Source organism: Pelecanus crispus, chromosome 1 (assembly GCF_030463565.1).
Source record: "Pelecanus crispus isolate bPelCri1 chromosome 1, bPelCri1.pri, whole genome shotgun sequence".
Classification (NCBI taxonomy): domain Eukaryota; kingdom Metazoa; phylum Chordata; class Aves; order Pelecaniformes; family Pelecanidae; genus Pelecanus; species Pelecanus crispus.
The window spans coordinates 62,128,196-62,154,856 of record NC_134643.1 but is presented as its reverse complement, the minus strand read 5'-3'; the positions used below and the strand labels follow the sequence as shown (position 1 = coordinate 62,154,856).

At 38.8% G+C, this 26,661-nt stretch overlaps 1 protein-coding gene across 1 annotated transcript in view; it reads left to right on the top strand.

The window, feature by feature from the left end:
- RFX4 (regulatory factor X4) overlaps positions 1-26,661 on the top strand; it is a 98,755-nt gene that overhangs the window by 56,746 nt on the left and 15,348 nt on the right. The window contains exons 9-16 of the mRNA XM_075705850.1: positions 633-733; positions 2,526-2,584; positions 4,169-4,313; positions 7,511-7,605; positions 9,113-9,230; positions 15,923-16,042; positions 17,345-17,506; positions 24,657-24,819. Coding sequence (XP_075561965.1) covers positions 633-733; positions 2,526-2,584; positions 4,169-4,313; positions 7,511-7,605; positions 9,113-9,230; positions 15,923-16,042; positions 17,345-17,506; positions 24,657-24,819 — 963 coding nt within the window. The remainder of the gene's footprint in view (positions 1-632; positions 734-2,525; positions 2,585-4,168; positions 4,314-7,510; positions 7,606-9,112; positions 9,231-15,922; positions 16,043-17,344; positions 17,507-24,656; positions 24,820-26,661) is intronic.

Here is a 26,661-nt window from a genome sequence, read left to right as displayed (position 1 = left end):
GGCAGAATGAGCTGCCTACCAAGTTTAGCAGGAAATGATGGAGCCATCAGGAAAGGGTAGTAAGGGAGAAGAGAGAAATTTCACTTGTCTGGGAAGGTTCCTGTCCTGTGCAGAGCTAAGTAGGCAGGTCCTGCTCCACCCCCACCTGTGTGGGCTTGGCCTGGAAATTCCTGCCCACCCTCATCACCCACTCACTGGCTCCAGCCTGCAGCAAAGTCAGTTGTTGCTTCACTTCGAACGTCCCTGTGTACATCTGTATAAATGTGGGCACAGCTGAGCCTGAAATCCAAAGCTTGATCTACTGTCTTCTTTAAAGAGTTGTGATTTTATGTTTTTATGTTTGTACAGAGTGGGAATTATTTTAGTTCAAGCTAAGAATGCTGTTTGTAAATATGAATGCAGTGCAGTACACAGACTTTCACTCTTTGTGAGGTTTTGAACAAGGTGATATGTTTTACTTTTCCTGCAAGCATTTTCAGAAGCTTTTCTTCACTCCTACAAACCAAAAAATGTCAGCAATTCTGCATAATAGTCAGTTGTAAATAACTGACCCATAGTCTTCACACATTCACAGATTTTATAGTATAAAGCACAGAGTAAACATGTTCTGATGTAGTGATTTCTCTTTTCAGTTTGACGCAGGTAATCCGAAAGTTTGCAAAGCAACTGGATGAGTGGCTGAAAGTAGCTCTCCACGATTTACCAGAAAATCTACGAAATATCAAATTTGAATGTATGTATTGCCCAATCTCTCTCCTATTAACCTGGGATGTATATAGTGTTTATTGATTACAAATTAATTGGAAGTGAGACTAGTGTTCTTTTTGGAATTAAAACCCGTCAACATTATTAAACCTTGCATTCACTTACAATCTCCACTTGTTCAGGAGAACCAATTTCATTTAGTGAAATGAGGCACAGCTCAAAATGAGAAGAATTGCTTTTCCTTTCTTGTGGATTCTGATAAGAAATTAATTTTGTTGATGGTAAGCAAATATTAGGGATGATATTAGGCAAAGGAAATTATTAAACAAACCTTTAGGCTAGCACAATTTGAATACAGCTTGAGGCCCTTACTCAAAAAAGTGCCAGAGTTAAAAATGAAGGAGATCAAATTACCCTGTCACCACAGGAAAGGGCACTAGTCCTTTTCAGACATGCTTTGTAGATGCCTGCAGTGCACATCACCTATTGATAAAGCCTGCTTTATTTCACGGCTCTCAATTCTTTGCCTTTCATGAGCACTAAATTCCACACCACAAAGTTAAAGGGGAAAAAAAAAAAACTAATTTAGGAGAAGGATTAACTATTTTGATCAGCATGGAAAATGAGGTGTATATTTTACTGGGAACAGTGAGGATGTAAATTGGAACAACTACTTTTAGGGTTTTTTGTGGTGTTTACTAATTTATTTTAAAAGTTGCACAAGGTCAGAACTGAGAATATGCTTTATCACATCTTTGTCAGTTCAAAAATATTGAGAATCAACAACAGCAAAATCTTTTCTGATCTTTTAGGGAGAGAGAGAGACAGACAGTACACTGTAGTCATTCTTAATCTGTACTCTTTAACTGCCTCTATGTACAGTACAGAGGGAAAACCTACTCTGTGGCCACATCTAATGCCTGTTTTGATAGATCTGCAAGTCTTTGGTGATTTTAGTATAAGGAAAAACTTGAGAGCATCCTAGCTTTTACATGAGCCTTTGTTGCTTCTGCAATTGTTTCCTCCTCATCGGAATTTGTGATAGTGTACACAGCCAATGGAGGTACTGACAGGAGTAACTACAAGCCTTGGTCAGGTTTGCATTTCCAGAGTTACAGATTTCAGACAAAAGATGCACAATACAACATTTTAAAATCCAAGTATAGGACATATCTTAATACAAGGTCCATATTGCTTCAAAAGAGCTAAAATAGGAGCAGAGGACTGGCAAGTACCTCTGGAGCCATCTTACCCCATAGTATGTTAGTACATCATGTAATCTCTTTCAGAAACTTTGATCAAATTCTACCTGAAACTGATTTTAGGTCCTACTAGTCCAGTCAGAAGACTCCTCCAAAACTTCTTTGCGTTAAGACTTAACAACCTTTTCTAATTTCCACACGTAATGTAGCTATCATTATTTTATGCCCACTTGTTCTTGCACCAACATTTTTCTTTCTATTAAACAGTTCTTTCTAGTCTTCAGTTCCTTTGTGTATCAAGAGAAAATTTGCTATGCTGAACAAGTGAAGCTCTTCCATTGTCCTCTACATTTCTCTTGTCATCTCATTATTCACAGCATCTATAAATCATTGCTTGTAATATGCCTCTGTAAAACTGATCAAGCATCCAGATTTAAGGTTTTAGGTCAAGGTTTAAACTAAGTTAAAACTGGGCTATTTGAATGAACTTTATGTAGCCACGATTGTATATAGGAAACTGGATATATTTTTTCTGGTTCTTGTTTTAATTTAGTCTTTTCAGAAATAATTTTCTTTACTTAGCACAGTATGTAAATATGTATCTTGTCTTTCCTGCAGTGTCCAGAAGATTCTCACAAATACTCCGGCGACAGACATCACTAAATCATCTCTGCCAAGTAAATATTCCAGTTTCCCAAGTTTGCTGAATGCCATTTTTAGTGACTTTTCAAGTAATTTTATGAATTGGCAGGCTGGACTTTACCCAAAGAGGAAGAGATCATGTTAGCAATTTGTCTCCAATATTTATTATGACCATCTTTACAAAATCAAGAAGTAATCAGCAAAAAATGCTTTTCTAGACAACTAGCAACCCTGATCATTAAGTTCAGGGAACTTTTATTAAACAAAATTATTATGTGATTTGAAAGGATGGTTCATTTCCATGAAATAAATGAAAGGCATTCCTTTGATTTCAGGGTGGTTTGTATCGGGCCTATTGCAAAACAAGAAAAACTTCTATATGCCTGACAAAAAATTCAAAGTCTAACTGTATATTATAAATCAAATGTAAATTAGTAAAAAGCAAAATAGTTGAACCACTGGGGTTTTAAATAGAAATATTCTTGCAACCATAGCAAATGAATATAAAAACTACTCTGAAGTGTTTGTTTTTCATCAGTTAGTTTAGATCACAATTGCCTATCAAAAATTCATGAGGCCAAATTCTGTGTAGTATAAAAAGGAGGAGGGTCCATTGAATTCGTTGATTAATCAAATCAATACATTCACCCATGTATTGGAGCAGACTGTTTGTTTTCCCCATTACATTGAAAGCTCCACTTCTGGAAGGGGTATCCAACACCCCAGGTTAACCTTGTGAGTGGTGAAACCCACAGGAAGCAGCTCTGGGGAAAACAACCCGTTCCTGCAAAGAATTCTTTGTAGATTTCTTCCTCCCTTGTTTTAGTGGTGGAGGCAGAGATGCCAGTGCTACCTTTCCCCAAACATTGTGGATCATCACTGAACTTTGGAGGTCCACAGGGATTCAGAGGATATCAAGATAGAGAGACCACAACCTTCTGTATCAGACCTGGGATCAAACAGTTTACTTACATGAAGGACTCTTCAAATGCATCATTTCCTTGGGGAAGCTGATAACCTTAGTGTGGGTTATCATCTCTGCTTAACTTACAGGGATCTGGTGTATGTTATATGACCATGACCTTGTTTCACTTCCTTTCCTCTCAGCCCATCTTCCCCATTATCAACAGCAGACCCCTGTCTTAACAGCAGATCTGATGCGGAGGCAAATGAGCTTTAACCTTTTCATGCGGCTGAGCGAAGAATGAGAGTCTTCATAGTTTTGGAGAGGGGAGGGTGCAAACCTGAGTGGGGTTTGTTTGGTTTTGGCTTGATTTTTCTTGTTGCTTTTTGGTTTTGAACTGAAGCTGGTCAAGAAAACCAACAGAGCTGTTAGAGATTAAGGAGTCTAGCAACAGCACCACCAGATTAGGGTTGCTCATCAGGGTTCATGGTGGATGAAAGCAAAATGCTTGCAGTTGATTAAAGTAGGCAAAATGACTTGGGAGTTCTATGTGGTTAGAGGGCCCTGTAATGTCCATAAGACAGCAAGCCGGTGGGTGGGGGTCCATGAGAAGAATCAACTTAGTGAGCCTAGCTAAGGAAGCGTAAAAGGGGATAAAGCCTATTTTTTAACCTAATAAACCATGAACTAATGAATAGATTGGATTGGATTACAGGCATCAAGAACGGTGATCCACAGTGCAGACATCACATTTCAAATGCTGGAGGACTGGAGGAATGTGGATCTGAATAGCATTACCAAACAAACCCTCTATACTATGGAGGACTCACGGGAGGAACACAGAAAGCTCATCATACAATGTAAGAACAGAACCCTCAAATAAAGGCAGGTTAACTTGGTTTTCTGCTGGAAACAAAGCTCAATGAAAGTAACACTGTTTTTGCAGCCATTGGTTTGCTTGGAGGCTTAAGATACATACCGGGACATTTATCAAAATGTAAGGCAAAGCCCTGTCAAGGTCTTATGTTTTGAGGCATAGATCTGGGCACTCTTCCATTAACGAGTTTCTTTCTAGTATCCAGAATAGCCAATGGCACAAAACTTGCACCCAAATTCAAGCAGATTTTTTTCTATGAGCTTGAGCAAACTAAATCTGTGAGTTAACCACTGAATCTGAAAAAGTCCAGTCTCTCCTGCTGTAGAATTGTGGGGGAGTTGTCTTTTAAATGGCTTTGGCACTAAAGTGACTGTGTATTTGAGGCCCTTGTAAACTTTATTTATAAAAATCTCCATTTTACACATTCTTTTTCATAAACAAGATAATTTGATGGGGTAAGCTTTTACCCTCAGCTTTTATAAGTAGAAGTCCCATATCAAGCAAGCTCATTGGTTAGTTTAGATTCTGCCTAGTATAGTGAAGGGCATGAACTGAAAAGTGACTTTGGCGATGTTGGCAAATTGGTTTTACAGTCAAAGATCTTTTGCAAATTTAAAATTTAACTTGCTTTGTCCAGCAAGTGTGCATGATTGTAAGCTTAGGTGTAACCCTAAGCACATTGAGTTTGTCCCTCTGAGGCACCAGAGATGACCAGCTTTGTCTTTAGCATTGTTCATAATCTCAGTTCCCTGTGAACCCACCTGTTGTATTGCCATCTCTCTCCTGAGGAGGACCAGTCATCTTTTATCCAGAATGGGGAGCAACCCAGGCAGCCACTTGTGGGAGCCCTGCAAGGGTAGGTTTGCTAGTGGGGTAATTCTTTCAGTGAGTGGCTGGGAAGAGGAGGGGTGACACTTTCACATGCACACTGGACCCTGCAAGGTTGACTTTGGCACTCGTCCCACCATGTTAACACTAGAAATCTTCTCCCCAGTTTAGGGACGGGCCTTGCATTCTCTGTTAGCTCTGTCTTCCAGCAAGAGGTGCTTGGTCCTCTTTCCTCTCCTTCTTAACCCTTGATTCATTTTCTGACATGGCCCTCTTCCCTTTTGAGGAGATAGAAACTTGGCACGCCGGCGGGGAGGTAGTATATAGTGAGACTGAAGTCCAGAAGCTGGGTGCATCCTTCTGTCATCTGATGTTTTCAGTATCTACCCAACATCCTCCCACTGTCCAAAAAAGAAAGAGTTCTCAAAGTTATAATCCCTAATAGCAGCAACAGTTTTGGCTCTCATTCAGAAAATCCTTACTGTTGAGGAAAGCTTTTAGTTTATGTGCTAACTATTTAAATACAAACTTAAGTGTAACCAAATCAAATGGAGTTTTCCTGAATGCTAATGAATTTGAACATGTTTTTCCATATTTTAGGCCCATATAGTCCAATAAGTAATTACCCAGAAATGGTAACCTAATATGAATGTTCATCATGAGGTCGGATTCCACTGAGTTGTGCAGATATGTATAGAGATTATTCTAGAACTTAGATTTTTTTTTCCCCATCTTTGATGTTTATTCTACTTGGCCAAAGATCTTTTCAAAGATCACACTGTGTGACTCATATGACATGGAATTAAGGCCTGTTTTCACATTCTTGGTATTAATAACCAAGAAAGTACAATTTCCAGCTGCTGTAACTGGAAAAAAAAATGTTTATAAGCCTATAAGCAAGCTTAGAGAAAAACAGAGAAAAATCACTTGGTATAAGAGAAGCCCTTTCCTGCTTTGCTATGGTAGCTGTCTCTGACATGGTTTCTTCTTTATTCCCTCTCTCTCAGATCCTGTTGAGGTATTTTTAACAGTCACTAAAGGCTTAACAGTTACTTTTCTCAAATAGGTCATTATACACAGTTGCATTGCTCCAGCAGCAAAGCAGGCAACTGATTTGTTTTTCCACTCTTGCTCCCCTCTTTGCACAGCATATGAATTACTTCATCTGTTGTATCAGGCAGTTTTTGTCCAGCCAAATACTCAGGTAAGGAGTCAACATTTAGATTTCTCTGTGATCCTATTCTGAATAAAGAGAGGTTGCCTATTCAATGAAACAAGATAAGGGTGGCCCAAACATCTTTACTTCCCTTCTTCCCCAACTAATGTTTCTGACCATCCAGCCTTTGCAAGTCTAAGTTAAACAAAGGTAAAGTCAGGTGTGAAGCAAATGCATTCCTGCTTGTCTTGCTGATCCAACTTAGAGACCAGGGAGCTTGTTCTTTGCATTATTCTCAGAGACCCTCTCTGGCTCACATCTCTAGCTATCATCTCTAAGCTTTGCCCCGTCCACCTCCCTCACTATCTTTCCTATGGTGGGAAATTCCTTCCTCCTGTTATTTAAAATTAAGCACAAATGGAAATGCCTAGCACATTGAGATCATCCTGTAACACAGCAGGTAGAAAATATCTTTCTTCTTGACTTACTGGGCCTTTTATTTTAGCTGAGTTGAAGAACAGTTTCCTAAGGTGTCAAAGCGCATGACTCTCTCTTCCAGTCATGGATTCTCATAAACAAACTACAGACTTGCAGTTTTAAGAGCTGCAGTTGAATGACTTGATTGTTTTTACTTTCTGTATTAAAATACAAATATGTGTACTTGGGAGAGGTTAAAAAGTATTCAGGTTGCTTTTGGAAACTCTTCTTGATAAATTCACTATAGCATTTGTGCATTGGTAGCGATTTGTTTTGAAGAAGCAGAAGTTTATGGAAATTCTTTGTGTGTGTGTCTGGCATTGCAAATAGATGATTTGCAGCAGTTAAATCATGTTTTTGCAACTAAGGCATTATACAGATGAGAACCCTATCAACAATACTCATCCACTTGGTGCTTAGAAGATTCTTTATGCATTTCTAAATCAATTTCATGCATGACCTTTTTTCATCACCAGGGTCAAGGCCTAGCTTCGCACTCTTCGTAGAGAACACCACAAACTTGCAGTAGAAACAAGATAAGAGACCAAGCAAACTTGTTGGGTCAGCACCAAGAGAGATATAATTGTTATAGCTAAGCAATCTATTATAAAAACCACAGCAAACTTGTGATGTTATTGGCAGATTTTTGTGATTTGTTTCTCTTTTGTTTGAAATGGAATCCAAGTACTGAGGTGGGCTATTTTTTCTTTGTCTGCCAGTATATCAGGAGTTTGATCACCTTCTGGAGGAGCAGTCCCCCATTGAGTCATACATCGAGTGGCTGGATTCCATGGTGGACAGATGTGTTGTAAAGGTTGGTAAGCAGGAGTAAGGACCTGAGTCACTGATGTGCATTATGAGCTCTAGTTAGGTCATAGATTTTTAGCAAAAATAGAAAGGAGAAAAAAAAAAAAAAAAAAAAAGCCAGGCATTGGTAATAAGCAGGATTAAAGCAGCAGTGAGCAAAATCTCACCAGTTTTCATGCTCAGTATGAGAACTGCTCACATTCAGGATTCTGCTTTTTTCTGCTCTTTTTTAGTCTGTCCCAAAAGATGATATTCAAGAATGGAACAGGGTTGAGTTTTCCAAACAAATCAATATTTCAGGGGTATGGAGAGATGAGTTCAGAGTCATCCTAACCACATAGTGCAAATAAAAAGCATAATCTAGTCTGGCCTTTTAATATTTTAATGAGAGGGATATTTAAGCTAGCTAATTCATTTATATACATTCAAATGTAAGGATGAAAGTCTACATTACCATTCAGTCAAGGACACATCTTGCCTTTTGAGCTGACTTGCGATACCAAGGACTTGTATTTTATTTTAATTTAAGCGCATGCAGAAACCTGCTAACAAATCTTTAAAAAATATTTTCAAAAGTGATCAGGCATCACCATAATTTTACATAGAGTATGAAACTATATAGCTGACTATTTTAACTTCTGTCACTAACTATACTTTGTATTAGAATGTTCTATTAGAATTTCAACTCTTCATTCCAGTTGTTAGAGCTAAGAAGTAGGAAAAAAATAAAAATGCTGCCTCTCTCTCTGCTGCAAAAGATCCATACAGAAAACAACAGATACTTCCCCAGGTTACTGGAAATATTTTCATAGTTTTGGGGAACTTTTCTTTTAGTCAGTGGAATGCAATTTGAAATTCAGACCATAACTGTTAATTTTTATAAAGAACTTGACATGAATTTTATTAGCTAATTGGATGAACCTAATTCTTTAACTCACATATGGCTATAGTAAGTACCTTTTTGAAGAGTTGATGCCTAAAGTGTGCTTTCTGGAACATATTTTTGCTAGTAAAATGTGAATTCACAGAAATAAAAACATGAAGGAACAAAAAATTTTCTATTCAGTAGTAAACTTTAATTGAAATATTAATACAAATTTTCAGTGTAGATCAAGCATTCCTGATTATAAATTGTTTCCTTGACTAGGAAGCAAGAATGAATATGTAAGTAATTAGGCTAAGATGAAGATCAGACCAATTTTTTGGCAGTCCTTTCATAATTTATAAAGAAAATTCAGCCTTGGTGTTAAATAATACTTCATGATTTCCTCTTTCTGAAGGTTGTATATAGTTACAAGGTGGCATTCTGTATAAGGTTTGGTTTTTTGCTTTTTGGGGTTTTTTGTTTGTTTGTTTTGTTGGGGTTTTTTAATTTGTAGTGTATATTTTATTGTGAAGATAATGGTAAGTAGTTTTTCAGTATAAAAAGAGAAGACAGATATGTGCATCATTCAGCTGTATCAGGTGGTAGAAATAAAAGTTTCTCCATGTCAGATATATCTGCTTTCTTGCAGGTAGCTGTCAAGAGACAAGGCTCTTTGAAGAAAGTAGCTCAGCAGTTCCTCTTGATGTGGTCGTGTTTTGGCACTCGAGTGATTCGGGACATGACTTTGCACAGTGCACCCAGCTTTGGTACTTTCATTTTGTTGTAATAATTGCATGCCACTGTCAAAAAAATCTGTATCCTGGCTTGTAATGTACAGTTTAAGTGAAGCCATAACCAGTTTTCACATGTCCAGGGCTCTATTAAAAAATGAGTTGGGGCTACTGACATTTGGAAATAATGCTCAGACAGATGTCTCACTTCAGGATCTAGCCAGGGGAGCTGAAAACATTACTAATTCCTTCCAGTTGTTGTTAGCCAGTAGCTGCAGTTATCAGTCACAGGTCAGCTAGAGGAGCTGATTACAGGAGCATTCCCTAACGCCCTTCAGTGCAAAGTGAGCCTGGTTACCCAAACCACTCTGACCACATGTCATTCTGAGAGAGATGACTTTGCACTGAAGTGGATGAAAAGGTCTCCAGTGAACCACTTTGCCAGCTCTGCTTTCAAAGGACATAGCATTTTAAACTAGTCTTGCAAGATGAATATATTTTTATACCCTGGACAGATTCTCTTCCATTCTATGAGAATTCAGTCAGGGTGGAAAAATAGACTTTACTTTTTGAATGAAAAAAAAGCATGTTGTTTTTCTACAGTTTCAAAAAGGGCTTTGTCTTGAATCCTGGGATACAAACAGTTCAGATTAAAATCAGTTAAAAGCAGGAATGATTGAAAATGGACCGCTGTGTCATGAGTGTGAATATTCACAGTCACTTGGGACCAGATTTTGCATGAGGGGTGGTTTTCATAAATGCACATTTGTCAGAATATGTCAGTAGACGTTTAAGAATGAATTTGTGAAAGCACTGCATTGAATAACTGCAAGGTTTTCTGCCAGCTGAGCTTTGATGTCCTTTACGCTTTTAGAACCATCGAATAGCATAAATTCAGATACCATCAGAGATAGGCACAATGTAATCTGTATTTATATTTTAATCTGAAACTACTTTCATTGGCTTCCCATTGTAAAGACTTTTCCAAACAGGTATTACTGAGTCACCATCAGGATAGTGAGCATCCCCAAGATGATCACATTTTCCATCTGCTAGCTTGTTTTTTCAGCACCAGTATCCTGGTCACATACATTTTCCACCTCCTCTAGGACTCATTTTCTCCTTGAGTCACTGCAGCTTTTCTTTTGTTGTGGGCATAAAAGTAGCTGATACTGCTTGATAGTATACTTTCCCCCAGTGTTCAAAAATCCCTTTGCATGAGTGTTGAATAAATGCTGAATTTTGTTTTCTAGCACTTTGGGTTGCTACACTTTTCTCTGCAAACATAATCCCAATTTATGAAACACACCGGTACCCAACAAATGAAGAAACATCCTGCATTAGTGCAGTGTTGAAGTTACACTGTTACAAGTCATGAAATGCTGACATTAAAGTGCCCCTAAGGATACATTATTGCTACTGAGTTGCACATTACAACATTATTTTTATTCCCGTTCAGCTGTGATTTTTTTTTACTTATTAACAGAAACATTTATGAATGTGCCATGTAGCGAGAAAATGTGAAGATTGAGAATTATTCATTGGTTTGAGTTTGGGACCTAATATAAGATAATAATATATCAGATCTACCAAAATAACTTACCTGTTGTCTCGGTTATAGATTTGGGTCTTGAATGTCTCATTTTTGAGAACTTTAACTGCTTGGCTAAATTTTTAGGTTTTTGTCTCTTTTTGTCTTTTTAATTCACTGAGAATATCTGTGCATACAAAATGCGTGATTCTCCTTCTTACATGGACACACACCTTTGAATATGAATTTGATATGTTTATATGTAACCATAGTCAGGGAAAGAATGTACTGGTTATAGCTGATGTGTATTTCATGGGTGTGTGGTGTTATAATTACAACTGGATCAATAACCGCTTTTCAATTTGTGAAGCAAAGCAAGAGTTTTTTAAAAAAAATTACTGTGCTCAGTGTGAAGCTGAGATAGATACCTTGGGATTTTAATCAATTCAGAAATCTTTATTTTTAAAAAAAGTAAACTCAAAGAGAATTCTTTTGCATCTGCCATATTTTGGTGCTTAGGCCACAGTTGCCTGCCTCAGCAGTCTTGAATCAGTGTTAATCACTACCACAGCAAGATTTCTAACCAAAAGGCTAGAGGATTTGTCCTGGGGGAGGGTTTTTTCATCCTTTCTGTTGAAACTGGTTCACTTTGTACAAACCACATAACCATCTGTTGAGCTGCAGAAGTCGGCAGCCTGCTAGGTGCATTCTCTCCTGGGAGGTGATGTGACAAGCGCTGTTTCAGTCCCTGTTCTAACTCTTGTTTATACAGAGCGGAGTTTTCCCTGCTCAGGTGCAGCTCCAGTGGAGGCAGCAGGAGAGCTGAGCCTTCAGGTTTTCAAAGAGGAGAATGATACCAAAGCCATATCCTCATCCTATCAGGCAGAAGCCTGGGCTATCCCTACCTTGTTTCCCCCCAAATGTCCCAAATGTTATTTAGCCACACACACAAATTTGTAATAATTTGTATTAATGATGCTACCCTCTCACTGCAAGGCCATTTGACACATTGTTCATGGGTTAGAGTTGAGCAAGTTCCAAAAGAATAACCCTTGAATGTAAACAGCTCAGAGCTACGTGGCAGAAACTCTTCTGCACTTAATTTAACACAGTTCCTTCCAGCTTTTCACAATAATGTATTCTCACTCATTTAAGTGAGTTCTGGGGAGAGAAACAATGCCTGATTTACTATTCTAAATATTTACATCTATACACCTCTGTTCTTATCTTAGAGAAAAAGTTTTGCATTTTTACTGCATTGGAAACTGTTTCAGTGGACTGATTTTTAATGATTTTTTCCACTTCAAGCAACATATAGCCTCAGATGCTCACAGTGTAATTTTTTTTAAAGTAAAATAATGGGTTAAATGATGGGATCTTTACTATATACAGGAGAGTATGTTTTTATCCTTGAAATATATGATACAGAAATCTGATTGGAGGAAGTTGGAATACCTGGCACTGGACGTGCTAGCACAGAGATTTGATTCTGCAAAGCTTTTAAGCATGGTGGCATGGGCAGTTTGAAACAATCCCTGGCAGAAAAAAAGCTCCTCTCTCTCTCTCTGTCGTGCTCCCTCTCCCTTTTTCTCTCTGCCTGCCTCCCTCCCTCCCTCCTTCCGGTCTATGCATATCAAAGGCACAGTTGGTGGCAGTGTTTGGGTAATGCATCCAGTGTATAAAGTAACAAATTAGTAATAGAAGCTCCATGATTTTCTCCAGATCTGGAAATTTCACTGTTGTTTTGCTACTTACACATAGTTGCTGTATCTGTTAATAGCTGCTGATACTTACTGTACATTAGGTGGGTAATCATTGCCATGATTTCTGTTAACTCCTGAAAATTAGAGCCAAATGCTATTTATTGTTGTAACTACAGCAATATGACTTCTTACCTCTTCCTAAAGAAGTGTATGGTTTGCCAGCCACCGTTGGATCCGTTTCAGTACTTAAAGATATACTTGAAAGAACCAAAGAGGTTCATGTGAAAAACAGTAGCTTGCAAACACAGAATAAATTATTGTACATCGTGCTGAATAGCTATTCACTGTGTAGCTGAAATGTGTGCCCTGATATTTGTTTCACTCTATAGCTTACATTTCATTTGACTCATTTGAAAATGTAAAAATATTGCATTCATTCAGTACCAACAACTTGTTTGTCTAGTGTTTTTCACGCAAATTCTGGGCTCAAAAACTCTATACAGAGTTTAAAAATACACAGTGGGAGAAATAATAGGAGAGGAAGAGAGAAATTCAAAAGAGTGACAAAGGCACTGGAGTGTTTTTAAATGCTGCATTCACTAATGCCAACTCCAAGTTTTCAAAATAGAGCATTAGACCCCCCCAAAACAAAGATATTTTTTAAAAATAGCACATCTTGGGGTTTTGTCATTTTCTTCCTACCATTTTAGTGTTTAGGGTTCGCACTTCCAAACACTTTTATGAAACTACAAGCAACTTGCCTTAAATTTTTTTTTTTTTTAATTAAAGCTGAGCAAGGAGTTTGGTGGGAAACACTAAATACCCTGAGCTTTATACTACCACATGAAGTTTGCCAGCATTTAGGCCTGTTTTTATTACCTTAGAAATACTTATCAGTAGTAACTGCACTAAAGTCAATAGAAACTCTCCACTGAAAAACTAGTCAGAAGAAGAGCGAGCATTTTGTGGAGATTCTTGATAACCTAGGTTTCCACTGGGGAAATGCTAGGTCAGTAATAAGGTGATCAGCCAGGCCTTCTGTCTTTATTGTATTGCTAAATTGAATAGGACTTTATTTAACAAGACTTCGAGCCCAAAAGATTTCTAAACCCAAATTCTCTGCAGTAGTTAAGTGACGATCTCCACTATCTACCCTTGCAAGGCTGGGGAAGCTTGTTACCATTTTGATTTGCACAGATAAGTTAAACAAATGAAAAACTGAATGTTTCAGGTTCACCAACAGGCAAAGACTTCCTCCTCGTAGCAAAGGTGTTGCAATCATGTATGTGCTTTTTCTGTCCCACCTTGCCCAAGAGCACAAAGGCGCACGTTCACCTCCCAGTGTATGTGCTCAGCTCGTATCAGTGACGACAGAAGCCATGCAGGCGTGGAGTGAGAGAATGAAACACAAAGACCATCCGGGTCACAGAGAGAAAGAATGTGCTCAGAGTCGCTTTAAAAGCTGGATTGCCAGCTAGAATTGTATAAGGATATAGGGTCTTTCAAACCACTTCTTCTGCCAGTATGTTTGAGTAGAGAAGTTGGAGTAGGCATAGTTATGCTTTGTTGTGGTAAAAGCTAGTATCCCAAGATAAACCTAACTTTCCTGTGAAGAAACCAATCATTACGAAATTTGACTGAATTTGAAACTTGTTGCATCTTTTCCCCATGGAAGTGTTTTTCCTCAAAATGTAGTAATGGAATTTTGAAAGGAACACATCTAGATGAGGCTCTTTTTTTTTTTTTTTTTTTTTTTTTTTTTTTTGTCTGGCAGTTGATCTCTGTTTCCCTCTCAGCTGGTGATCTTTCTCTGGTTTAAGCCAGCTGCTGGACTGGCTATTATTTTAACCTGACTTCATTTGCAGTTGCCAGAGTTATTTAATGACTTATATGAACATGTTTTAAATATTCCATGCAAGTCTAAATAAACATAGGAGCTTTAAAAAAAAAAAAAAAAGTAAGATCAAATCCTGTCTGGAGCTTTTACAGGTACTCTCTGTCATGGAATTTATTGCATAAACTGATCAAACTCCATCTTGATACTTGTCAGTCTTCCCCTGCAGAAGAATGTTACTCCTTTCAGGGAGACACTACACAATGTCTCAGCTCTGATGCTTTGCTTCTCTAATTTTCCCCTGAAATGCATCTATGGTCTCTTCTTACACCTCTATTTTTGTGGCTCTAGGGCAAACATTTCTTCACCATCCCTGACATGTATCCTTCTGTATAAATTATGGGAAGCAACTCACTTCCTTTCTGCAAAATGAAGCCAGACAGGCATTTTTAGTTATATAAAATCTATTATCCATTCCCCGCATCCTCCTGGTAATCTTCTCCATACCAGTTTCAGCTTGTACTAATATTTCTTGAATATGGGTAACGAGAGTTACATGGAATATTCTAAGTGAGGTTTCACCAGTGCCTTGTGCAATAGTATTAATACTTCTGTTTTTACCGAGGAAGTATATAAATCAGAGGATGATATAAATCTCTAAGGGCAGAACTTCTTACAGCATGCTGTTACATTAATTTCCATTGCTCTAGTCCATAGCATCACCCAGTCCTTTCTCCTAACAACATTAGCAAGTGCTCCATCTGTACTCAAATCTTACTTGATTTGATAGCTGTCCATATAATCTCCTTTTACTATTAATTTTCAAAGTGGTTTTTGACTCCATCCCCTGCATTTTGTTTTGTCCATACTCTTCTCTTAAGTCCTTTAGTCCTTTAACCCTTAAGTTTTTCACATTCCTGTCATGGCAGTTAAGAGATAGTATCCATGGCATCTTCAGAGGTAAGCACAGAAACAGGCTGAATGTTATGCTGTTGATATGATTCAAACTGATAATTAGGAAAAGATAATGTAGTAGGAGAAGTATGACAGAGCAAAGCTTTGGCACAAGTCTTTCCATTTAAGACATCCAAAATTGCTGCTCATGCCTGTATGTTTGGCAGTTAATGGATGTCTCAGCCAGTCCAGGCAATGCAAAATCAGGAGATTTGGAAGATGGTTTCTACCTTCCTATTGATTAGTCTCTCATTTCTTTGTCCAATGACAAAGGTAGTTCAGAAAATTCATACCAGGATGTGTCACTAAGGCAGCCAATTCAGGATTCTACTTCTGACAGAAACTTATATCTGGTCCTTTAGATAAAAGGAAACAATTCCACTGTAGTGTAATTGTCTAAATGGTTCAGTGCTAATGTAGGAGAAGAAAACTCCATCAAGTCCCAGCTCTCAGCTAGGCAGCCTCCTTGCACCCTAAGCCACAATGGTTGGTTGTATAAGCCTGTATAAATCCAGGAGTGAACAGTGTTTGCTAGTCCCCAGTTTTGCTTCGACCTCTCTTACCTTGAGTAAGGGAGATACCTCAGTGATAGTAGTATATGGAGGCAGTTCTACTCAGTACTGCTTGTGTTGAATACCGCAATCATTGGTTTAATGAGTGTATTGAGACAGTCAATGGCTTTTTTGTTTGTTCACTTTATTACCAGGGTCTTTTCACCTTATTCACTTGATGTTTGATGACTACGTATTGTACCTGCTAGAATCACTCCACTGTCAGGAGAGAGCTAATGAGCTAATGAGGGCCATGAAAGGAGAAGGAAGCACAGGTGAGTTTGTTCTTTTAGTCAGCTTTTGTTGTTTGGTTCCACTGGATTTACTATTTTCTGTTAGGACATTTCTTTATCCTCATCTAACCCAGTGAGGCTTATCTAGGAGCAAAGTGTTTTTCAGTTCCACCATGATTTGAAATAAGTAATTTGTGAGGTGGGCATCCCTGGTTAATACATTCTGAAGGAGGCCTGCCTGGTTCATGATGTAACTCTGGTGTCTGAACCCCATTCCTAAGCACACACTTGGTGTTTCAGTAAGAGATTTTTGTGCTGAGCCTCTTACCTCAGTTAGTCTGTCTAAGCCACCGTTGTATTTCAGTGAACCCAGTCTTGATTGTCTCTCTCACCCTGGTTTAACACTGAACAAATTCACTGATATTAATGAATTTTACCAGTCTGAATAAGAGGGAGAGATGGGAGAAGCGAGCAAAGACAAAACCCAAAGCTATTGTTTCTGGTACACTTATGTTCTAAGTGCCCATACAGAAGCAGATTCTGAGTCCTGCTCCACTCTGCACTGACTCACCAGAAGTGAACAGAGATTGCCTTTAGTCTCTCTGCTCAGGGTAGCCCCTTGTAATGAGGGATCCTCAGTGATCTACCTTCCTTGCGTCTCCCATTAATTTTGGCAAGTTAAACCCCTCTGTCACCTTTGGAAAGTTCCGCTCTTCATTTTAGCTGTGGCTTAATTTGTCACCCTGTAGATTTTTGGGAAGAAGAACATTTCAGTTATTAGGGTAATATCTTGAAGACATATGTGTTGAAAGACCTGGATTTAATTCATTGCCCTGTCATAGCCTCTTGTTCTTTGACAAACAAGTTGCTTATCTCTGTGTACTTTCCACATAGCTTTAGCAGCTAGAACTATCCAGAGTGTCATCCTCTTTAGTCAATGAAGAGAGAAGGTCGTGGCCAAAAGCCACTGGAATCCCCTGGAGATTCCTGTTTCTTTCCAATGTCTCTAGAAGGAGTAGGAGTGCCTGACTCAGACTGGACTCCTAATTTTAGTCATGTAATAGTATATGACAGGAGTATAAACCTTAAGCTGTCCGTGCATGAGTTTCCTATGTATACAACAGGAAAAATGGCACTTTCCTTTAAGAGGTCTTATGAAAGTACACTGAAGGTTGTAATGTTGAATGTTGTAGAAGTACTCATTCAAAGATTTGTGATTCCTGCTATGCATTTCTTGAAATACAGTTTACGGAACTTAACCGATTGCATTAGGTTTTTTTAGTTTCTCAGTGTTCCTTGACTCTACCTTTAACTATGTTTGATGATTTTTCTCTCATCCTGCAGCAGAACTACGAGAAGAAATTATTCTGAGTGAACCAGCTCCTCCAACTCCCTCCCCAGTGCCGTTCTCCCCAGCTAAATCTGCCACCTCAGTGGAAGTGCCCTCTGCCCCCTCGCCTGTCAGCAATCAGTCCCCAGAGTATGGTGTCATAGCAGCTACAACAGGTAGGTAGGCTTATGGCAGCTGGATCTGCTTGGCCTCAAGCTGCGTCAGGGGAGGTTTAGATTGGATATTAGGAAAAATTTCTTCATGGAAAGGGTAGTCAAGCATTGGAACAGGTTGCCCAGAGAGGTGGTGGAGTCACCATCCCTGGAGGTGTTCAAAAAATGGGTGGATATGGCACTTTGGGACATGGTTTAGTTGGCATGGTGGTGTTGGGTTGATGGTTGGACTGATTATCTTAGAGATCCTTTCCAACCTTAAAGAATCCTAGTTTTTACTTTCATTAAAAAATAATCCAGCCACCAAGCCAGGAAATACAAAATTACTACTCTATCCTTAATTGGTTTAGTGGTGGACTTGGTAGTGTTAGGTTAATGGTTGGACTGGATGATCTTAAAGGTCTTTCCCAACCTAAATGATTCTATGATTCTAAGATGGCTTTTGCACTTTGTCACCTGAAATTGAGCCTGAGAATATGCTGTGCTGGCTTTCAAGAGATAAGAAGCCTTCCCAAATAGAAATCTGTTTAAAGCATTAGTTATGCCTTATCACTGTATGCAAACACGATGTGCAGTCTAACCGGAAAAAGATCTGATGTTTGGAGTCCAAAGGCCTAACAGGAGATCTCAGACCTCAGCATATCAGAATCTGTTTAGTAGCTGAGGCCTTCAGAAGAGCAGACCTGTCAATTTATTTCTAAATGGTTTAAAAATCAGTCCAATTTTTCGTATTTCTAGCCATGCCCCAAAAGAATTATTTATGAATATAGCACTTTTGGGCATCTTCAATGACTCTAAGGGCAATCAGTCTCTCTGAAAAATTTTATATGCTTCAAGGAAATATGCCAGATATTTTAAGGTTTAGTGAGGTTTTCAAAATCCTGAACCACTAGTGGTTCAGGAATTCCTAGTGGGTAAAATGGGAATTGGATATCTTTCAACATATTTGAGACCCAAATATGTTTAAATAGCTGTGCAAGTTTCTCTTGGGAATGTTTTACACGATGTTGATAACTCTCATCTTTCAATGTTAGAGACTAGGAATTACATATCTGAAACCTATTTTCAGTTGCATACCCTATTATGGCAACTCATGAGGTAGTTGTATTCTGGTGGGCCCACAGACTGAAAAATCTGTGCTTAAAGCTATTCAGTTTGTGGGCGGGATTGTCAGAAAACAATAAGCACAAAACTGGCTGCTTGTTTGTTCTCTATAAATGGGCAACCAACCTCTGTGCTGTAATGTAAAGCTCACTCATTACCTTTTGGATGTGGGCAGGACAGTCTGTATGTATGATCCAAAGACAGTGTTTTCTTAACTCATGGAAAAAAAAAAAGCAGAAATGTGAATGACTTTCAGAAGGCGTTCCAGGCAGTGGAATTCCAGCTTTGTTGCTCCTCAGTAAAATGGGTGTAAAATCAGAATGTGGAAACTATCACTTTTGTGATGTACTAGAAAAGTTACAAAACTTTCTTGAAAGAATGTCAGAAAGTGATTATTTACCACACTGGAGAATTTGGCAGTGGCTAAAGGACTAATAAGTCTTTCTGACAAATGTTTTTCATGTTTTCAAAGGTGCCACAGGGAAGCACAGTGCATAGTTGTGATGGAAAGAGGTTTAAGAACATTTGTCCCTACACCAAAACGTAAGGTTTTCTCGCTGTTGGAGACTATACCATATTTAAGAGGCACATGGTATGGTATTACCTCCAGAAGAGTTAGACAAGAGACACATGATTCCTAGGCATGGCAGGTGAACACGCTGCTTTGTATCAGGCAACGCTGGAGGTGGTGTATAGGTTTGAGTCTGGAAACATTGATTTTGTGGGTAGACATTGTAGCCCAAAGGGATGGTTGTGATGTCATAACCAGAACTTAGTATGATGCAGAACTGTACCCAGAAGTAAAAGATTGCAAAGTAGGGAACTCCAGTGGCATTGACAGGAATGGGGATTTGAGGGACTTGTGCTTAGGCTGCAGAGGCTGTAACTCTATGTGACTATCATAACTATTAACCCAAAGCTTATTCCATATTTATATAATTGTCTATTTGTCAGCTATCTAGGCTTCCACCTTCAGGTTACTTGACTTAAGTACTTGACTTAGGTGCAGATCTGGGCAGGCCTGGAAACTGCATGGGTCTTACATATCCCTTCTGATTCCCACCAGTAATGCAAGGGAATGGACTCACACAAACATTACAAATGCAATTCCTTTTTGTTTTCATGTTGTTTATCATTTTATTATAGTCTGTTTTATTCTCTCATTCTCCCTAATTTTTTATGTCCTGGTAAGGCCAAGGTCTGCTAGTTTGAAGTCTCAAGCCAAAACCAGGGTCATTTGGGAACAATGGTGGAAGGACCTACTCCCACTGTACAGGCAGGAGAACTTGACGTAGTTCTTCCCATAGCAGAACTTCTTAGACAAGAAAGCTATTTCTGATTATTTTACCTCTCTGTTTTTTCCAGCTTTTCATTTTTAGGTTGTTTTAAAAACTTTGTTTGGTTGAATTGGATTTTATTCTTACAGTCTGGTGCAGTCTCACTTTTGCAAGTGTGAAAATAATTTTTGCCTAGCACAAGCCAAATTTGTCAATGCAAGTAGTGGTCTGGTTAAGATTAAATATAAACATGTGGCTATTTCCTGGTCTTAATTTGGGCAATTAGTAATACCTCCATTTCCCGTGTTCATCATGTAGATGAACTGATCACCTTTTTAGTTTGCTAACCATTACACTGTGGAATGCAACATTCATTCACATAAAGTAATACAAAATAACAACCATGTTTCAGCTATAGGAGATTGCTATACTTTAAAATAGGAGTGCTGAAGATGTATTACATATAATCAAACTATTCCATATACAGATTTGTGGCATTAATATATAGAATATTTTCAAACAGGAACCTCTGTTCTGGAGAGATATATTTAAAGTACACTCTATTGATTTTCTTATGTGTCTTTTATGATGTAAATAGAAAACTCTGCAAATGCCTTGCGGATCTTGAGAACTAGTTCCATTGGTTACCACTAGCTCTCAGTTCCCCAATTTAAGGCATCATTAACTCTTTCTTCCTTGTGGCATTAGCAATAAAAGTTAACTATTAAACTTGCATTTTAACGTTTTTGCCTTCAGTCAGTGGTCAGCACAAAACCAGCAAATTAAACTGTTGCAATTACATGATACTGAGCAAAAGAAAGGTAAATCCTATAGATAGCATTCTGTGGTAGAACATCTGGCATGGCTCAGCTAACATTTTTTTTAAAACTTTTTGTTAAGTTACTAGACATTTAAAAGGATAATTAGTCTCCATCCTTTCTAAATCACAAAGGCCAGATTAATGATTGTTCAAACTGCAACAATATTGTAATAAAAGTGATAGCTATATGGCTGACTCTGCTATTCTCTTTAAAAGCCCCTCTTAAAGCTGTGATTACTCATTTGCCAATGCAATGGTTTTTAGACAACCTGAAATGAACTCTGAGTTGTAAGTAATTCCTAGTATGTTAGTAAACTAACCTGTGCAGTTTACTGTTTAGTTTCAAGAAATGTATGTGTGAAATAATTCTTCAGGCAAGCAATGATCATTTAAGGTCACTGTTCTTCCAAGTCTAGGCTAGGTATTAAAGTTCTGGGAATCTGGCAAAGGAGATACTTGCACAGAGCTACCACCTCTCATATTTGTGTGCATGCGTACAATAAATTTCTGGCTTTTTCCTAAAGCTTCAGCTCCTGGACTCATATGAATATATGAGAACATCAGCTCTTGTTCAACAATCAGAGTTTAAAAGTCAAAGGCAATTCTCCCCTTCCAAATGGAAGGGTTTGTGTTTTTTCTAAAGCTGATAGTTAAGAAAATCTCTTTGTTGTGTGGGGGCAGAATGGGGGTCTGACTCCAGATTTCTGATTGCTGGAGGTTGACAGTACTGCTTACTATCAGACATAATACACAGTACTGCGAGTGTCTTGCTTGTACCTGGGTGGTCATTTACTCCAGCATAAAGGAAATATAAAATGCAGCATCACGAAGCAACTTTTGTTTCCTTCTGCACTGGTGTACATGATGGCACCAATGACAACAGGGCCATTGTTGGACTGACAGCTGTTCAATTTATATTTGGTTCTCCTATAGGTCAGATGGCCTCTTGGTTAGTATCCTCAAAATCAAAATTTTTGTTAAAAGAGAAAAGAAAAAGGAGTGATAATAAATGAAGTTCCCAATTTTAATCAAACCCTGCATGTTCAGAACACAAAGCAGAGCAAAATGTTGCTCAATCACTATTGTTTTTGCTTATTTCAGAAAATAGTTCAGTTGGGTTCAGTCATATCTAAAAGAGATTTCGTCTCCTGGAGTTGAATTCTGCAGCCAGCTGAGGAAATTAATCATATAGGGCTGGGACATAGGCAGGTACTAAAAGGCTAACTATGAGAAACTTTCAGACTTATCTCATTCCTCCTTTTCCACCCACCACAATGTTGGCAGTATCCTGGCTGACTCAATATATGCATACACACATCTGCAAATCTGTTGTCTTCTTCTATTCTTCCTCTCTGTCTTTGTGACTAGGTCACTGAAAATAATGGCATCCCTTCCACAAAGGCAAAGAGACATGAGGCAACTGTAGATTCCCAAGAACATCCTGAAAAAAAAAAAATATTTGAACAGCTTTCTGTCACTCTGTAAATCCAGAGTAAAACCCAACATACATTTGTTTCTAAACCATAACTTCCAAAAGAAAGTGAGTATTTCCTAGAGCAGCTGTGTGAAGTACTATCCTGTAGTACTGGGGACAAAATTAGGAAAATCAAACAAAGATATTCACAGCTCTTCCAGTGCAAGACCTATTATTTGTTTCTGTGTTGTCTGGACAGGCACAAAGTATGTTACACCCTAAACATTTATTTTAAAATTGAATGGAGGTAGCTGCCAGTTAGACTTGAATGCCAGGAGTGGTCAAGTCCTCTCATCCAAAGAGTCTGACTTCCCACAGGGAGCACATGAAACAACTTGCTGTCCTGGACTGACTCATTTTCCTCAGACTGAGATAAGATCCCTACTATTTTTCAAAAAAAGAAAAGGAGGCTGTCACAATGGCTGGGGCCAGTCAAATTAACCATATTTGGTAAAATGCAAAGGATCTTTTGGCCCTGTTATTACCGCTTCTTGTTAGAGCTAGGAAGATCATGAGATTTTTGGCTTAATGGTGAAATTTTTCTTGGAAAAAATAAAATCAGGTCAAAGTGAAACTTTTGTTTTACAGTGAATTTAAAAAGTGAAAAAGTGAAAAAAACCCAGTAATGTTACCTAAAAATAAGTATTTGGGTTTTTTCACCATCTTTGTTGTCCTTTTCTTTCTTTTCTCTTTGTTTTTGCCTTTTGAACTTAGGCCTGTTCTGAAACAAAGTTTCAGTTTTTCTCTTGGAAAATAACACTAGGAAAATACATTGACCTTTTGGAATTGAAATGTTTCACCAAAATATTCTGCAGACAAGTTGTTGATATTTTCAAAACAGTTTTTCTCTTGTTTTCAAGTGAAGTTATTTGGTGACCGCATAAGTAGTTTTGGCCCCTTCCACATAAGCTGTATTTTCTACTGAAGGTAGGCTTCCTTAAACACTTTTCCTCAACTCAAGGAACCATGACTGCTCACAGCCACAGCAGCACTGATGTGCTAGCTCAAATGTGTATGCCTCCTCTTTGGTCTCAGGGATCTCAGTGGTCCTCTTCAATGGGAGGACATGAAAGACTGAAAATTCAAGAGTCAGTGATGGAAAATGCAGGCATGTGAAAACAGGCCTAGCACAAATATCCTTGATCGTAACACATCCAAGGATGTCTCTACTGTAAGAGCACCAAATCACACCCAGCTGGAGTATTTCAAGCTGTACTTACCTCATGAAGCTCAGAATGCCTTCATTCACACCCAGAATGAAGCATTTCCCATTTCAAAAAATTATTTGTCTGATTTTGCCAAATAAAATCACACACGCCTGAAGAAAATTATGCACATCTGAGATAGGCTTTTCATTCCCAAAGCCAGGGAGTGGACACAGACCTGGTAATACAATCACTTCCCCATCTGAACTAGGCCCTTTCATACTACAGGAAGTCCTAGAATCCACACTGAAAAAATGAGTCACCTCCTGCAATTCCTTTTAGCTACTGAAAAAGAGTCAAGAGTGCCCAGAGACCCCCAAACTAGTGTTCGCATTGGGTTAAATTCAGTGTTCTGGTCCTCATTTGCAGGGTAATCTCAGCCAGTATGGTCATGACCTCCAGCAAGAGCTATGTTATACTGGAACAATGGATCTGTCAGCCTCCTGAGTGAAAGGGGTGTGTGCAAAAGGACAAAGGTTTCTCAGCAGCTGGCTCATGAATCTGGAGTTCCTGCCTGGAAGGGATCAGGATGATTAAAAAACTCAGCACCTTCCAAGCAAAGTGGAAAACCCACTTTGCTTTGCTCTTCCCACAAATGCTCTACATGAAAAAATAAATTAAGTCCAGTCCTTGCCACCTCGAAAGAAGAAAGAAATATTATTTGCGGGAAGAAAATGGCTAGGCTATTTCTGTCTATATATTTGTTATAATTTGGAGATCTACCACTGTGTTGCCACTACAAAGGCTGGTACCTAGTTGGGTGGAACAGATACAAACTGCAAAAGAATTCAAGAAATTTATTTGTGTAACACCCATCTTCTTCTAATCCTTCATTGTTCTGATCATACTTCCCACCTCACTCCAGGCCTGAACAGCCTCAGAGCTAAACAGGCCAGCAGCCCATTCCATGTGAGAGAGATGTCAGGATTTGGTGCATCATGCCTGAGAAATATTAGCACTGGTGTTCCTCAATTTCTAAGTCCTATCACAGTTTTTCTGAAAAATGATAGCCTCAAATTACAATACCACACTAAAAGTTCAGAGTCTGAGCTATTCCAGAGATGTCTCTTACCTTTGGATCTTTGCACGCTCCAGCTGATCTATTTGTATATTTATTTATGCCTCAGGCATAACTGCTTTGTTCACTTTGGTTGATGATGTTTCCGTTATCAGTGCCTACTAGGTTGCTTTCCTGTAACCATTTCAAAGTGTAACACCTCTGTGAATGACAGCCCATGTTAGCTGTATTCCTTTAATGCTTGTTCGTCTGCAGGAGCTATGCAATCCTATACGTGGTCACTCACCTACACTGTGACAACAGCTGCTGGGTCACCTGCTGAAAATTCCCAACAGCTGCCCTGCATGAGAAGTCCACATGTACCATCATCATCTGTCACGCACCGGATACCTGTTTATCCCCACAGAGAAGAACATGGGTGAGTCACTTCGTAGTGTCTTGGGTTTTTTGTGGTTTTTGGATGAACCTATGCTTAGGGTTTTTTTGGAAATGCAGTGAAAACTGTTTGTTGATGTAGTAAGTCTGTATTGCAAAGATGCTGGTATCATTATTCTTTGGCTGTTGTTATTGTTGTATGATTATATTAGGTCTCAGTTTTATAATCTCATTTAATTCTATTTAAAAACACAGTAGGCCTGGAGAATATTTTATAAAAGAGAAAGCTTCAGTAGATTTCTTCTCTGATTCCTGTTTTCCTGTGCCATGTTCTATCCACAAGGCTAGATGTGTCCAAAGAGCTATCCTACTATACCATGGCTCAGGAGAGGTGATCCTTCTCCTCTGCTCAGCACTGCTGAGACCACATCTGGAGCAGTGGATGCAGTTCTGTGCCCCCTAGTATGAGACAGACACAGGCATACTGGAATGAGTCCAGAAAAGAGCCACCTAGGTGATTACAGGACTGGAGCATCTGTCATACAAAGAGAGGATGAGAGAGATGGGATTGTTTAGCCTCAGGAAGAGAAGGGTCAGGGAGGGTCTAATCAATGTGTCTAAATACCTGGTGGGGGATGTAAAGATGGAGACATTCTTCTCAGTGGTATCCAGTTATAGGACAAGAGACAATGGACACAAACTGAAATACAAGAAATTCTGTTCAAGCATAAACAAACAAACAAACAAACAACTTGTTTTACTGTAAGTGTGATCAAACACTGGAACAAGTTGCCCAGAGAGGCTATGGAGTCTCCATCCTTACTGATATTCAAACCCCATCTAGACATGGTCCTGGGCCTGCTCCAGCAGACCTTGCTTTGAGCAGGGGGGTTAGATTAAACAATCTCCAGACGTCTCTTCCAACCTCAATGATTCTATGACTACTGTTAACCCTGCAAATAAAAAAAGTCCGAAGTTTGGAAAAATAGCCACATTTTCACCATAATCTAATCCCATCTCCGTCACCAAAATTCGCTCAAGGCTCCCAATTAAAATAATTACAGTAGAAATTTATATAACATTATTTGATCTTGGAAAACTTCAGAAACTCAGACTAACTCTCTCAGTGCTCTTTTCATCAACACTTCTTCTGTGCCATCCTCATCTGAGTAAGTGTATAACTCATAGATCCATAACTAAAAGAAACAATCACAAAATAATCAATGGAGAAGGGCCAGGCACATAGCAAGATTAGCTAGTGCCCAGATGCTGACATGAGGCAAGACGTTCAAAAGACTTTACTGAGTTCCTCAGTCTCATTGCACACTCATTACCCTTACAGAAGTGCTTTCTCAGTGTGGAAGATTGTATACTGCTTGGCAGGGTGACAGTAGATGAATTTGAACCCTGCATCGCCTTCCCTCTTGGATGTGGACAGGTTTGGATTTGTGTTGGAATGTCACTGCTAAGCCCTTCCTTCAGAAACCTGGATATGGAGATATGCAGCCTCTCTCCTATCCAGCAATGTGAGTACTTGGTGGAGGCAGAAACAGGGCAGCAGGGAGGTTCAGGAGCTAACAGGATGCAAGAATTGGAACAGACCACAGTAAGGTGGTGAATATATGTATAAATGCACGTATGTATAGGCACATGAGACTTCATTGTTACTAAAGGAATGTCTTGCCTTTGGTAGGTGATTTGAGGAAACTTTTTTGTCTGGGTGAACTGACTTTTCTGAAAGGCAACAAAGACTTCTATAATCTGACTTCTTTTGCCATTTGCTTTTATGTGTGACACATGGATAGAAACATTTTGGTGATGCTTCTAAACATTTCAGTGACATCTGCCTTCTTTCTGGAATTGACTTTGTAAGCTCATAGGGATA